The sequence below is a fragment of the Arvicanthis niloticus genome, chromosome 3 (genome assembly GCF_011762505.2).
Source record: "Arvicanthis niloticus isolate mArvNil1 chromosome 3, mArvNil1.pat.X, whole genome shotgun sequence".
Classification (NCBI taxonomy): Eukaryota; Metazoa; Chordata; class Mammalia; order Rodentia; family Muridae; genus Arvicanthis; species Arvicanthis niloticus.
In genome coordinates, this window is record NC_047660.1 from 19,648,362 (window position 1) to 19,664,493 (window position 16,132).

A 16,132-nucleotide genomic window follows, 5' to 3' on the forward strand; every position below is an offset into this window, starting at 1 on the left:
GTTCTAGGCCAGCCTGGTCTACAGAGTGAGTTCCAGGACAGCCAGGGCTATACAGAGAAACCCTGTCTTGAAAAACAAAAACAAAAAAAAAAAAAAAAGAAAAAAAGAAAAGAAAAGAAAATGGGGCGTAAGCTAACATAGCATAAGCTTATTTCCTTTTCATAATCAGGAAATTCCTATAGGTACAAATAGTTTATCTTACAGGAAAAACTCAAAACTTGGCTGGCTAGGTTTTACTGCAGATTACGAACTTATCTTTGACTCACACATTTTTTACCGGGACATCCTCTTCATAATGATTATTATAATCAGATTGAATTTCTGTATTTGTTACGTAGAGGTACTTTATAACAATATTTATTGTGAAAACCAAAAACCTTCACATAACATCTGCTTTTCTTTTAAGAGACATCCTTGAGCAGATACATTGCTTTGCCTTCCTTGACCCACCAGTGAGCCTTATTCACAGCATTTGTTGTTTGAAGTTAGAATTCATAGTAAACAGCTCAAGAGGAATTAGTGCATGTCCATTGTTTTGATGTGCTTAGCATAAAACCACTCAACTCTAGGGGTCACTGGCTTCCTGTACTGAAACATGGCACTGGTACTGTTGGATATTTATTTCTTGTGTGAGCATTGCCTTCCCTGGTTTGCTGACCCCTTTGAAGGAATAGAGTGCACCTTACTAAAATGTTATTTTTCAAAGCCATACAGAAATGATGACACACACAAGTATCTGTAGTTAAGGAACCTTCCTTTCATGTACTTTGAAAACAGGAGAACAGGATAAGTAGAATTGTTAGACACTACATGAAGATACAGAATTTGAAGGTTTGGAATTTGGTTAAAACTGGGAAAGTCAAACTAAGAAATTACATAGAGGCTAAAAGCTAAGAGATGATTGGAACTGTAGGCACTGTGGTTGATTGGACAAATGGGATGGGGTCTGTGAGGACTGATAGCCCACGTGTAGCAACAGTGTGGCATCTGAAGGCTGTAAGGCATTATTATATATGTAAATGTTCCAAGAAGAAACATAGGATAACTATTTTCAATTTCTGTTATAGAATAAAGTTACTTCTATGACTTTCTTAACTGGCAAAGCAGTAGAAGATTTGTGCAGAATAAAGCAGGTAATTGAAATGTCATCTTTCCTTTTCTCAGCTCTCACTGTTGAGTTTCAGTTTTGTCATACTACCAAGATAGCATAAATCATTTCTTGACAAAACAGTAAACTGAAACTAGTCTGTAGCCAAGAACTACCATCCCAATGCTAGATATCTCCCCATTATTTCTTTAAATACCCTCAGTCTCTACAGTCTCAACTTCCCATTGTTCTTTGAAGACTTAAGTGCCTTTAAGTTCACTGACTCACAGCCAGAAACTTCACCTACCAACACTGAGGTTAAAACTGACTGTTAGCCTAAACAAAAGCAAATAAAACACAACATGCTTCCAGTTCAGCAGCTCTGTCCATGCTGGGAATCAGGTTGTAAAACAATCATAGAAATGAAGCCATCTCTGGGCACAAGTCTGAGACTGTGCACACGCTCAGGAACTTACATAACTAAAACCTTATCAGAGCGTTCTTCCAGGTTTACTTCCTAATGCAAAAGTCAGTAAGTTTCTTTGAATTTTCTTCTCTCCAATCATATTGAGAGTTAAGATGAAAAATATTTAAATACTACAGTCTAGGAAAATTATTCTAAAAGTAGTTTTGTTTTGATTTCCACACCTCACTTCTCTTTTTGGAAGTATTGACATTATAGTTAAAGTAACAAATGCCTAAATAAATCATCTAGAAGGCTCGAGGTTCCTTCTTGGTTATCAAATACAATGCGAATAACTTTAATTTCACTGGCGCAGTAGTGTCAGACCCATTTTGCTGTGTGTCAACATTCAGTCCGTGATACACAAACACTCATCTGAAATATCAGCACAATGAAAATACCATTTTCTTTCGTGGTCTTTAATGTAAAGATGTATAAAGCAGGACCTCATTACTTATGTTGTTTCTACCGAGAGCCAGTAGAGGGGAATTGGTAAACTCTGTAATAGTCTGCTCACAGAATTTATGCAGGGAAACCATATGGTAGTCAGGCCCATATCAGTTCTCAGCCCCGTCACCTCCAGAAACTCTCTCAACCTGTGTTAACCTCACTTTCTTCTTTTTTCTGTCTTCTGTAAATGATATGACTTGTCCTCACAAAACTTAAATAGGATAATGGGAATAACCTGATAATCTCTGCTGTCGGGGCAGCTGTTTGTTTGAGGTTTCTGTTACCGATACTAGGCTCAGGGCAGCCGTAAAGAAAGATTCTGGTGTATCAGGTGACTGTCCTTTTTCTGCTCTACCAGGTGGATTTGGATTCCAGGCACATTGGCTGGGTAACAAGTGAACTCCCAGGAGGGGATAATCACATAATCAAAATTGAATTAAAGGGCCCAGAAAATACATTAAGAGTTCGACAAGTAAAAGTCCTGGGTTGGAAAGATGGTGAAAGCACAAAAATCGCTGGCCAGATCTCAGCCAGTGTGGCTCAGCAAAGGAGCTGTGAAGCCGAGACGCTCCGAGTGTTCAGACTCATCACCTCTCAAGTAAGTGAGCTACAGCCAACTGGGTCTTGAGAGTATGGCAGATATTTTATTACAACTTGCTGGTTTTAAATACAGCCCATGTTCACTTCTTTTGGGCCGTTACCAATATCTAACATTGGATTTGCAGTTTCAGAGAAGTAGTATTAGTGGGATGGATGTATAGAGATGCTGTATTAGAAGGAACCCTTGAGAATCCGGCTCAGTGTGGGGCTGACCCGATTGTCCTGGCACTCTAGAGGCTAAGACAAAAGGATTGCCACAAACTTCAGGACAGCATGGACTACATTAAGAGTTCCAGGCCAGCCTGAGCTACAGAATTATGCCCTGATTCAAAATAAATAATTAATTAAAACCCTTCAGACTTAGAGCGTCACCCAGCTTTCCAGGAGCAGTGCTACACTAACTCTCTCTCCTGCCCACGGTCTCTGTCAGGTGTTTGGAAAACTCATCTCTGGAGACGCTGAGCCGACGCCAGAGCAAGAGGAGAAGGCGCTCCTGTCCTCACCCGAGGGAGAGGAAAAAGTATACACTGCATTTGTTTGTACATTAAAAGTCTGTTTCTGGTTTTCATTGTCTTACTTTTGCTAAGACAACCAACTCTTGGGTTCCTTTACATTTTAGTGGGTATATGGCCACATATGGTGCTTGCTGATTGCTGTTGGCATCCTTGGGGTCACTCTGCCTTCTCCATTGCATTTCCCTCCGTGGTCTAGCTGACAATAGGAGGAAACAACTTCCCCAAAGAGAAAACAGCTTTCCCTCTGCTAAAGTTCATACTAATCTATCTGTGTTTGTGCCTCGTGGTTTCTTTTATCTTAACACTTATCTACACATATGGCGTATCTCTCCCATTGGCTTCCAAAGAACTCATACATAGCAAATTTGTATTTGAAACCACCATGGTATTATTACATATATGTGTTACATATATGTGTAGTAAATTTTTACTGAAATAACTACCTTTTAGTGTTTTATGAGAGACCATAAAAGCCAGAAGATCCTGGACTGATATCATACAGACCCTAAAAGAACATAAATGTCAGCCCAGACTACTATACCCAGCAAAACTGTCAATCATTATTGATGGAGAAACCAAAATATTCCATGACAAATCCAAATTTACACAGTATCTCAACACAAACCCAGCACTTCAAAGGATAATTGGTGGAAAACTCCATCACAAGGAGGGAAACTACAACCTAGAAAAAACAGGAAAGTAATCTTCTAAAAACCGTAAAAGAAGGTAGCTACACAAACATATCTCCACTGCCAATAACAAAAATAACAGGAAACAACACTCATTTTTCCTTAATATCTCTTAATATCAATGGACTCAATTCTCCAGTAAAAAGACATAGACTATCAGACTGGATACGTAAACAGGACTTTTGTCTAAAAGAGTTACTTTACTATTTTTTTCTGAACTGAAACAGTCCATCTAAGAGGGGAGAGTCAACCTCTTGTGTTCCTGTTGCTAAGACACTGCAGTGTCCATGGGGCAGAGCTGCAGGACAGGCAGCTTGCCTTGTTCTGAATCCAGAAAGAAAGTGTAATGTTATTATAAGGTTTTTTTATGTTCTGTTTTTTTTTTTTTTTAAGATGCTGTTAATGAGATTGAGGGTGTTTTCTTCTTTCCCTAGTCTGCTAAGCATTTACCTCAGAATGGATATTCTTACATATTTCTTTTATGTTAATTGCTTAAATGTCATTCAGTAGTATTGGTGTATAGGTAATTTTTAAATAATAATAATATAGCAGTACATTAGAAGATGGTAAGTACATAGCACAGTATCTCTTTGAAGATGATGGTAATGATCTCCAATTAACTCAGGTGTACATATCTGTAATTATACCAAAAACAATTAAAATTGCTCAATTCAAAGAGATATATGGCAGATATGTCAGCATAGTTTTGTTTTAAAATAAAAAATAATGAGGAAAGATGTAAATACAGCTAAGATGAAAATAACTCTCTGAAACAAAGCTGTGCATAATTTAGCCCACAGAGGGTAAAGGGCCACCTCCTAGGAATTTGCTTTCCTAAATATGGGACTATTTCAGTTGCCTATTTCTTCTTGAGAAAGCCTTGATAGTTGTATTAATTAATCTCTTTGGTTACGGAACTTGTTGGCATAAATTGTTTATAATAGTATCAGTAAAGTTACAATAATATCTTTAATTTCTGTCAAATCTATAGTGAAATCTTTTTTATTTCTTGTGGTGGCTATTTGTGTCTTCCCTCTCTTCTTAGGTAATGTAGATTGAGCTCGGTGGTTTTGAGGAGATAGCTTTAACTTTTATAGTTACTTCCTTTTTTTTTCCCCTTTATTTATTTTATGTATGTTAGTGCACTGTCACTTTCTTCAGACACACCAGAAGAGGGCATCAGATCCCATTAGAGATGGTTCTGATCCACCATGTGTGGTTGCTGGGAATTGAACTCAGGACCTCTGGAAGAGTAGTCAGTGCTCTTAACCACTAAACCATCTCTGCAGCCTGGGTTACCTCCTTTAAGTAATAAGTAATAGAACTCATCTTCTTTATTATTGTGTTCCACATATTTGTTTTGATTTTGATTTCTTCCTATAAGCTTCAATGTAACATAAATGTACCTCAACATATACACGTGTGTGTGTGTGTGTGTGTGTGTGTGTGTGTGTGTGTGCGTATGCTTAATTACTTCTCAAGGCACTCTAAAATGTCAAATAGACATATTTTCTCTAAATAGTCTACTTTTTTATTTTTACTTTTCTATGTAAAGGCAACATCCGATGCTGACCTGAAGGAGCACATGGTTGGAATCATCTTCAGCAGGAGTAAACTGACTAACTTACAGAAGCAGGTTAGTTACCAGCTGCCCAGCTGTCTTTGTCCCTTAGGTTGCCTGAGGACGTTGAGTTTATAAAATGTCCTAAATCTGCAAAGGCTTTTTAGTGATCTCTCTCCACTGGTCCTGTAGAATACGTGCCTCCTCCTACAAAGGAATGACCACAGTGCCATAGCTGCATCACTTTGAAGAGTCAGGCATGGTGCCCTGGGCCTATGATTCAAGCACTTAAGAAGCAGAGAATTGAGCAGAGGTTGCAGAATGTGAGGCCAGCCCAGCCTATGTAGTGAAATCTTGTCTCAAAGTAAAGAGAGGGAAAGTCTATTACAAATGTGAACTCTCTTACTTCACTGTCTTTGTCGCTTCACTTGTAACCTGTTTTCAGTAGGTGGGTAGGTGGCTTCCAAGCACCTTTGGTGGGTAAATTGATTGATTGATTGATTGATTGGAGGCAGAGCTACACTATGGTAGCCTGACCTGTCTTAAACTCATAATCCTCCTCTCTTAGGATCCCAAATACTGGGATTATATTTGGGAGCTGTTACACCCACCTGGGTACATTTTTTTATTTTAGTCATAAATAACTAGGTATAACAAACATGACATTTGCATTTTATTATATTCATGTTTCCTCTTATTTTCTCAATCAGGAAGGAAAGAACTAAGCAGTTAATAATGTTAACTATACCAGTATTAATACTTTTAAACATAAGTATGCAGAGAAGTAAGTCTAGATTCTTCATATACAGGAATGCTAGGTAACATAAAAATAGCAATTCGGAAGACAGATGGAAACCGGCACAAAGGCAAACATCTGTGATCACAGCTATGTAGATGATAGAGAAAGGAGGGCTTGAGTGATGATAGCCTGGTTAGCATAGGGTAGCTCCATCAAACAAACAACAAAAAAAAAATAGGGAGATGAAAAATACTGATTTTTTTTTACCCTGCCTATTATTTTTGCATAATATTAAATCTATTTTTTTTAAAAAAACAGCATAAATTTATATTTTATTTTCTTGCTTCATTAACTTGGCTGTTTGTATCAGATGATTTAATTATTGAGATTTGTATCATAGTCTCCCCTAGTTTGTTTCATTATTTTTAAGATGAGTTAAGAAAATAATATAATGAAGAATATACTAGCAAAAAAAAGTATTAAGTCAGACACTAACCTGCATGTTTTATATTTTTTTTGCTTATTTTAGTAATAGTAAAGAAGACCCATGAATAAAATTTTGTATTTTCTGTATCCTTCACATAGGTGTGTGCACACATCGTACAAGCTATTCGCATGGAAGCCACAAGAGTCCGTGAAGAGTGGGAGCATGCCATATCCAGCAAGGAAAATGCCAATTCTCAGCCCAGCGACGAAGACGCCTCCTCCGATGCTTACTGCTTCGAGCTGCTCTCCATGGTCTTAGCACTGAGTGGCTCCAATGTGGGCAGACAGTACCTGGCTCAGCAGCTGACTCTGCTTCAAGATCTCTTTTCCTTGCTCCACACAGCCTCCCCAAGGGTCCAGAGACAGGTGACCTGTCATGACACTTCCTTCTGCTTCTTCCCTGCCACTTGAAAGTCAGAAGACCATAAACGTGAACTTTTAATACTTTATGTTTTATTTCTGATCAAAATTTAACTCCATTTTTTTATTGGTTAAGGTTTGTTCCAATCACTAGTGTAGTATAATAAATAGTACTCTGGGTACTGACTGACTTCCTGCCAAGAGATATATTATGCCATTTAATCCAGAACAAAGGTAAAAAAAAAGGCTTGTATTTTTTTTTTCACATTCTGTCTTCTGTGGTAGCTACCACTCTAAAAATGCTTAAATCATATTCTTCTCAAAATTAAAAATATAAATCATTAAAAGTATTAATTTCTGTTCTTCCCATAGATTTTTAAAGCAACAGAATAGTAGCTAAGCTTATTTTAAATGATAAGTGTAAAGTAGCAGTATTTAAATGTATTTTTTCAATCTTCTAATCAGGTGACCTCCTTACTAAGACGTGTTTTGCCTGAAGTGACTCCTAATCGTCTGGCCAGTATCATAGGAGTGAAGTCTCTTCCCCCAGCGGACATCAGTGACATCATACACTCAACTGAGAAAGGTGACTGGAATAAGCTGGGTATCTTGGACATGTTTCTGGGATGCATTGCCAAGGCACTCACTGTCCAGCTGAAAGCCAAAGGGACCACCATCACGGGGACAGCCGGTACCACTGTGGGCAAAGGAGTTACAACAGTCACCCTGCCAATGATCTTCAACTCCAGGTTGGTCATTCTCTCAGTTTTAGTATCACCTGTTACCTCACTCACCACATCTCATACATCACATCAGTGAGTGGCTGGCTATATGTATAAATGGAATGTTGGGCATCAGGATGATGGGTCAGCAGGGGAAGACACCTACATGCAAGGTTGGTAACCTGCATTTGATCCCCAAATTCATGAAGATGTCCTCTTCTGTACGCATTGTGGTATAGACACATCTCTTGAATGCATGCTCACCCTCACACATGAATATTAATATTTTTAATTATTTAAAATTACTAAATTAGCTGGGCAGTGGTAGCACAAGCCTTTAACGCCAGCACTTGGAGGCAAAGGCATGCGGATCTCTGAGTCTGAGGCCAGCCTAGTCTACAGAGTGAAGAAAGCCAAGGCTATACAGAGAGACCCTGTTTAACAAAAAAAAAAAAAAAAATTAATAAATAAATGATGTAAAATTACTAAAATTTTAAAAAGGAGTATCATAGAATAGAGAAAGTAAGCTTTTCAGGTAACATTTGGTATTTGTGTATCTGTGTTGAAAAGGGTTGACTCTCACTGTATAGAAACATAAATTTCAGGTTTCTGTTAATGTTTTCCACAATAAAAATAAATAAATAATAGGAGAGAAATTTTATATCACTTAATACTTTGTAATTCTTTTAAAACTCTACAAAGACAAATTATAGAAGAATGTTTTTCTAATCTTAAATTTGCAAAACACTAATGCCAAATGTTATATAAAAAAAGATTCAAAGATTTGATACGTAACAGTGAGTGTACGTGGTATATATACTATAAAAATGTTTTTAAATTGAAAGAACTACTTGGAAAATATCTACAGCTACATAATAGACTATTGGCCATAAGATTAAAATAATGTTTATAAAAGGGCAAAGGACCAATAAGTGTCAGTAACAGTTTGTAGAAAAAAATTAAGTGTCAGTTAACAAAGGAAGAGACACAAGGCAAATATAGATCCAACAGCTACAGGCTGGGGAGACAGCTCAGCTGGTCACATGCTTGCAGCACACACATGGGGACACAAAGTAAGACTGTAGTTCATAGGTTTATAGCTGCCGGAACTTAGGTTAGGAGCAGTGGTTGTGGACCTGTGTGCTATCCCAGAGGTAGGCGGCAGAGACAGACTCCCCTAAACAAGCTGGCCAACCAAACCAACACCAAAGGCTGGGCTCCAGGTTCCATCAGAGACTGCCTCCATGTAAGGGGAGGGTGATGAGGGAAGACACCCAGGGTTGGTATTGGCCTACTAAGAACAAACATACCTGTACATACATCACACACACATACTTGTGTAAAAATAGTTTTTTAAATAACAAAATGTGTAGAGCTTAAGAACATGATGAAAAAATAGACATTTTTAAAGGATTTTGTTTATGTTTATTGATGTGTATCAGTGCCTTGCTTACATGTATGTGCATGTACTACATGCATGCAGTACCCATGAAGGCCAGAAGGAAACACTGGCTGCCCTGGAACTGGAGTTACAGCTGTGTGCTACCATGCACCATGTGGGAAATTGAATGTGGACCCTCTGCAAATGCCACAGATGCTTTTAACCATGTAGCCATCTCTCTATCCCCAGGCATCTTCATCTCCTATAAATGTTGGGTGCCAGTTACTTTCATATCTCCATGTGCACTGGAAACACTCTGTAGTCCATGGCCTAAGAATTGAGTAGCAGTGATCTAGAAGTATTGTACAAACAAAAATATTAGCTAGAAAAGGAGCATAAATAAGAATACTCATTCTCTTGATGCTGAAGAGACATAGGGTAAAAGACTTTTAAAATATCTCGGTTGTGTGCTGGAAGGATGTTTAGTGGTTAACAGGGATTTTTTTTTATTTCTTTGTTTTTGTTTTTGCAGTTATTACTCTAGTTCCAAGGGATTATACACCTTCTGCTGGCTTTTGTGGGCTTGCATGCCTGGGTACATGTATACATGTACATATATGCAAGCGCACACAAATACACATAAAAATAAAAAAATAAAATAAGTAAATAACAAAATAAAATGTCCTAATTGGATAGCACACCTGTAACTCCAGCACTCTTGCAAATAAGGAAGGGGGTTTAATAAGTTAAAGGCCAGCCTAGATTGCATAGCAACACTCTGTGTCAAAATTTTAAAAAATTTAAAAATTTAAAAAAAGAAAACCTGAACACTAGTGAGATGGCCCAGTGAGTAAGAGCACCTGCACACAAGCCTCCCAGGCTGAGTGTGAGCCTCTTGGGACTCGCAGTGGAAGGAGAGAACAAACTGTGAAAGTTGTTCTTTGTCTTTCTGAATCTCATAGCATACTTACACATACATATAACACAAAATAAATTAATAAAAGTGTAATAAACATCAAGAAACATTCTAATGGATTCAGTCAGTAAACAGTTAAGATGCTGTGTGCTAAAGTAACGTTGCTTTCTTTGTAGTTACCTCCGACGAGGGGAGAGCCATTGGTGGATGAAAGGCTCGACTCCGACTCAGATCTCCGAGATCATCATCAAGCTGATTAAGGACATGGCTGCAGTAAGTCCTTGTCCTGACTACAGCAGCAATCAGCTAAGCAAGAGTCTGCTCAACACAGAAAACAGCTTACTCTGCTAAGTTAATAACAGTACAAAGTGTTTAAATTTTATTTAAAGACTGTTTTTAGACTGTTCACTACTGTACCATTGGTCTTGTCAGTGGGTGAGAAATTTGTCACCAAAGTGTGTTCATTTCAAACTTCCAGGTAATTTGCCTGAGAATTTAGGTAAGTTTTCCAGGACCTTAAAACATAAAATGTCTTCTTTCTAAGAGAAGAAAGAACTTATGTTGAAGCATGCCCCCCAAAAAAAGAACAAAAAAGATTCCTAGAAGTTTCTTATCACCTGCTGTTCTGAGTTTTTAGGCCTTTGAATTCTTTTCTTATGTCCTGTACCAGTATCTTAAGGTATCAGCTCTGGAGGAAAATGGGGGTGTGAAGGAGCTACTCTACTGAGCGCCTGGTCCACAGGGTCACTGCTCAGCTCTACATTGTGTCTTTAGAAGACAGCCTGAGGAGGAGGGTGCACCAATTACCTAGCAGCAGATTGACTGCATATGGGATGAGAGATTCTGGGGAAATGTTGAAGTTAAAATTTTTTCTTAACTGTGGACATTTTCTTAGGCTTCATAGCAAATAGACATTCTCTAGGAAGTCCATTGAAGTAAAATGCCTAAGAAGAATGTTTGGAAGAGCTGGATTCTGTAGTGAGGTACTGGTGCTCATTAAGTGTCTGTATAGCTCAACAGCTGAGAGCACCAGCTGCTCTTGCAAAGGATCTAAGTTCAGGTTATAGTGCCCCAGGACGGCTCACAACTGTCTGTCATTCCAGCTCCAGGGGATCAGCATCCCCTACAGGCCTCCAAAGGTGCGCACACACACACACACACACACTTAACCAAACATACATATAAAATAAAAATAAAGTTTTAAAAATATTTTTACTGGGGACTGTACCCATATAAATATAAATACTACGGGATGAGCCTGTGTGTGCTCTTAGGCTCCAGAGAGAACATCTAGGGCAATTAAGTTAGTTTAAATATTGAGGTTCCCGAGCATGGAAACCTTATTTGTACCTTTTATTTTTATCCAAGTATAGAGGCCTTTAATTTTTATTTGCTTTACAATCATCAGAGTAGAGATTATCAGCGGAAATACTTCATAAGATTGTGAGAGGTTTTTAGTTTGTGTCCTCCTCTAAAAGCACACGATCTTGCTATAAGAATTCTCTCTGAGAGGTGTTTTTCAGAAAAAAGGGTTTGCTATAATGACACAATTCTGGTTTCTTAATAAGATATTCTTTCCTGCTCAATAGGGTCACCTGTCAGAAGCTTGGTCCCGAGTGACAAAAAATGCTATTGCAGAGACCATCATTGCCTTGACCAAGATGGAAGAAGAATTCAGGTCTCCAGTGAGATGTATTGCAACAACTAGAGTAAGATTTTGTTGTTGTTTTAAATTTGGTCTGTATCATTATGTGTAATCAGTAAGTCAACTTAGTCACATTTTCAAGTAAATAAGTATTCATCAAAAAATGAATTATGTATTAAATATGATAGTAATTACTGTTCACTGTTGAGTGTGGATATCAACTTTTGTTATTATTTAGGAAGCTGACCTACTCACTGTAGCTTACCTTAGTGAGTTGAGTAGTAGCTGCTTTATGCTATGAGAGAGACTGATGATCCTTCAAAGACAAGACTGCCCTGCACAGTTCTTCCTAATGAAAATCCTAGCTCAGCTACTTTGCATGCTTTGTTTTTTAAAAACAATTCTTGGGCATAGAGAAATGGATATCAGTTCAGAACACTTGTTACTCTCACAGAGGGCTAGGTTCAGTTCCCAGTATTCACTTGGTGGCTCAAAGCTACTTTAGCTCTAGTTCCAGGGGATTTAACACCTACCTCTGACCTCAAAAGGCATGCAAGTGGTGTGTGTGTGTGTGTATGTGTGTGTGTGTGTGTACAGGCAAAATGCTCATGCACATAAAATAGAATAAATAAGTCTAAAAAATGTTTTAAAACAATACATCCTAATTTTAGGTAGGGTTGAACTTTTGAGGAAAGACTGCATTCTTTAAATGAGACATCTAATTTTTAACATACCAGGTTTTATGAGCTATATATCTCCAAAGGTGATTTAAGCTATTACTGAAGAGGGCAGTATGACATTATTAGGAATCATACACACTACTAGAAATCATTTAGATTAATTCTCTGAAGTCTGTAAAAAAGTAAGTTATATTTTGTTAGAGCAGAGAAATCCAGTTTATGCTACCATGCTAATGGGCATGACACTTAAAACAAATGTTTTACTGTTACCCCTTCTACCACTCAAGAATTCTCTCATTCCACATTCCCTTTTCACTTGCATAAATTTTTTCTCATTTTTCCATGTTTTATTAATGAATAAACATGTTCTTCTGTGTAAAACGGAAGTTCATTCTTTATATCCCTCAGAAATGGTACAGTGTTTCATATACATGTGTCTTGCATGTGAGTAATATCTGTGTGATCATGTGTGTGTGTGTTTAGATGCTTGTGTGCCCTTGGCACATGAAGGTCAGAGGACAGCCTCAGATATTGATCCTCATCTTACATCTTGTTTGAGACAGAGTCGCTTCATTGTTTACAGCTGCCATCAGCAGGCTAGCTGGCCTGTAGGCCTCCTGGGCTTCCCTAGTCTCTGCTTCTCATCTTACACAGGAGCACTGTGATTACAGGCATGCACTCTCTCGTGTTCAGCTTGACATGAATTCTAGCAACTTGGACTTAGACTCTCACATTTGTATAGCTATCTGTCTCATCACCTCAGATTTTTTTTAGAATTTTCTGAACTTTATTAGACATTTATTTATGGCAAAATATACAAAGTAGGTCTTTTGAAACAACAGAGACTTCTAAAAAGCTGTTATTATGTACAGTAACCTAATATGTACCCAACTACTTATGGAACTGCAAAACTAGCTACTTATCAGTTAATTTGGAGTACAGAACTTTGGACTCTATACCAGCTGGAAAAATACACAGTAGTCATGTACAGTAAATATTATTCCTGTAAAGGAATTAATTACATCATTGGTAGAGGATATCTTCATGTCAGATAACAGTGATTCTATACAGAAATAGTCATTTATTGAGTTGGAGTCTATGAGTGCATGGCACATATGCAACATCAGGAAAAGGCAAGTGCTACTAAATAGCTATGCATTTCCAAAGAGAGGGAGCATTTATCTGTCTGTTATCTCTGTCAGATTTCAAGCATTTCATAAGTGTGTTCCCATACATAATTCAGTAATCCAGCAGCCTTTCTCAACAGCTCTGGCTTGCCCTGGCATCACTGTGCGTTCTTGATCAGGACCATGTGGATCGCCTCTCATCAGGGAGGTGGATGGGAAAGGACGGGCAACAGAAACAAATGGTAAGGTCAGGATTGTGTTGTAAGAACTTTTTTTTCTTTATAGTTAGTGATTGTTTGTGGGGAAAGACAGCATATTAAACTTATATCCAGTTTGCCCAATTCACCCCGTAAACCTACCTCATGCTTTAGAAAATCTAGGGGCTTTTACTTGATTATATAAAATCTTTATCTTTTTCTGGTTCATGATTACATTAGCAAAATTTGCATCCTGGTGGATTTGTGCTAAAACATGATTGTCGTTAGGACAAATCAAGCAGCAAACCAGAGAGAGGAATGGCGTGGCGTACCCTCTTCAAGTGTAGTCAGAGGAGGCACAGGAGCTCTGTAGGCATTTCACAGGGGCATGATGGAGCTCTCTCAACATTTCTGACTATTGTGTAGCCAACGACGACGGGAAAGGGAGGCTGGGGTCATTTGTTCCAACCTAAGACAAGCATGGTTTCCGTAAGTTTTCCCAGCCTTCCCTTTTGAAAAAAATTTAAAAAGGGGGACCTGTGGGGAGCCGACAGAAGGCGGCTATCATCCTTGCAACCATCTTGAGCCATATACCCTGACAAGAGATTTGATTACATTAGCCTACTACAGCTGAGCACACTCTGATAACATCTTGTTTTACATACCCAGGATTTTCCCTTGGGTGTGTGAGACTTAAAGGTGTGTGACTTAAGTACGTGACTTAGAGATGAGATTTGGAAACAAGGCCTAAGGGCACGACTTAAAGGCGTGACTTAGAGGCGTGGCTTAGAAGTGAGACATATAAAAGGCGAGAGGCAGACAGAAGAGTTCAGTACAACTTGGAACTAGGAATTAGGTTAGAGAGTACAACTTAGAGTACAACTTGGAGTAGGAATTAGGCATTGAGGAAGAAGATACTTGGACTAGAGAACTCAGAAGAAATTATTATTAGGTAGTAGGCACTTGAGTCTTGGCACTTGGAGAAAGAACTTGGAACTGGGAAAGAGACTAGCAACTGGAACTAGGATTAGGTACTAGGAACTAGTGTCTAGGAACTCAAGATTTGGGACTTGAATTAGGAAGAGAGATTGAAGAATAAACGGGATTGAATCACACTCTGTCTGGTCTCCATTCCTCGAGTTTGTCCTCACTCACTCTCTTGCTGAACCTCGACCCGAGGACTGGAGCAGCTTGGGACAGTGCTGGCTCTAACAATTTAGCCCCCAAGGCTTTTGGCAGTGCAGGTTTCAACATTGATAGAACGGTCTGAGACATTTTGGCCCCCAAACGTGGGGTAGTGCAGTTCTCAACATTTCTGGCCCTGAAACGTGGTTTAGAGTAGCCCGAAACATTTTTGGCACCCAAAGTGGGGCAGCTCGGGCCACAACATCTGACTGCCTTTTAAAAATTTTTAATGAACTGTGCTCATTTATTATTCATGGGATTTGGAATAACAGGGAGAATATTAAGTCACTAAATAAAGTCATTTTCTTGCTTTAACCATTGACCCTGCACACACATTAATCTTATTGAATAATTCATAGAGATTTTGATAGTTCGGTATAAACCTACAGTGGTTTTGTTTTACATTTAAATTGTAAAAGTCTTGCAGATTTTAGAATAAAGTCCTTCAATATCATAAACATATTAGTTAGGTTCAATTTTTCTGAGGTTTTCATGTGAGTCTAACATAGCATGTGAAAATGTCTTCCAGCCTATGTGTGATAACCATGATGATGGTGAAACTGCAGCTATCATCTTATGCAACATCTGTGGCAATCTGTGTACTGACTGTGACAGATTCCTTCATCTGCATCGCCGAACGAAGACTCATCAAAGACAGGTGGGACAGTCTTCATAGCCACAACTCTGAACTAGTGTGGGAGCAAACTCGGGGAAATGGGCTTTGGGGTTTACAGCCTTACTCGACCCTCAGTGGTCTCACTTATTAACTACAAACTGAGCAAGTGTTTACACTGTCCAAGACTTAGTTGGCACCTTACTTAGACACATGAAGCTCTTGTGAGCACAGAAGGGAACACTGGATATGCCTGGAACTTCTTACACTGCTTTATAAAGAAAGCCATTGCTGCTGAGTGATTACATTCATGCTTCTACCCAGGAACTAAACACATCTACCCCTTTCTGTAACGGAACACAGGTCTTCAAAGAAGAAGAAGAAGCTATAAAAGTTGACCTTCATGAAGGCTGTGGTAGAACAAAGCTGTTTTGGTTGATGGCATTAGCAGATTCTAAAACAATGAAGGCAATGGTAGAATTCCGAGAACACACAGGTAAAAGAGAATTAAAAGTTAAGTCATAACTTAAAAGAGGGAGGATGAACTATGTCCACAATGTATGATAAGTCAGATTCTAGTTGTGATGGTTTGTATATGCTTGGCTCAGGGAGTAGCACTGTTGGGAGGTGTGGCCTTGTTGCAGTAGGTGTGGCCTAATGGGTGTGGGCTTTAATACCCTTGTCCTAGCTGCCTGGGAACTAGTATTCTGCTAACA

At 38.6% G+C, this 16,132-nt stretch overlaps 1 protein-coding gene across 14 annotated transcripts in view; it reads left to right on the top strand.

Moving 5' to 3' along the window:
• Mycbp2 (MYC binding protein 2) overlaps positions 1–16,132 on the top strand; it is a 222,594-nt gene that overhangs the window by 194,330 nt on the left and 12,132 nt on the right. For all 14 annotated transcript variants that reach the window (XM_076930602.1, XM_076930603.1, XM_076930607.1 and 11 more), the window contains 11 exons: positions 1,068–1,133; positions 2,359–2,598; positions 3,031–3,120; positions 5,360–5,440; positions 6,690–6,956; positions 7,416–7,699; positions 10,146–10,242; positions 11,559–11,678; positions 13,562–13,663; positions 15,333–15,461; positions 15,780–15,912. In XM_076930602.1, the coding sequence (XP_076786717.1) occupies positions 1,068–1,133; positions 2,359–2,598; positions 3,031–3,120; positions 5,360–5,440; positions 6,690–6,956; positions 7,416–7,699; positions 10,146–10,242; positions 11,559–11,678; positions 13,562–13,663; positions 15,333–15,461; positions 15,780–15,912 (1,609 nt within the window). The remainder of the gene's footprint in view (positions 1–1,067; positions 1,134–2,358; positions 2,599–3,030; positions 3,121–5,359; positions 5,441–6,689; positions 6,957–7,415; positions 7,700–10,145; positions 10,243–11,558; positions 11,679–13,561; positions 13,664–15,332; positions 15,462–15,779; positions 15,913–16,132) is intronic.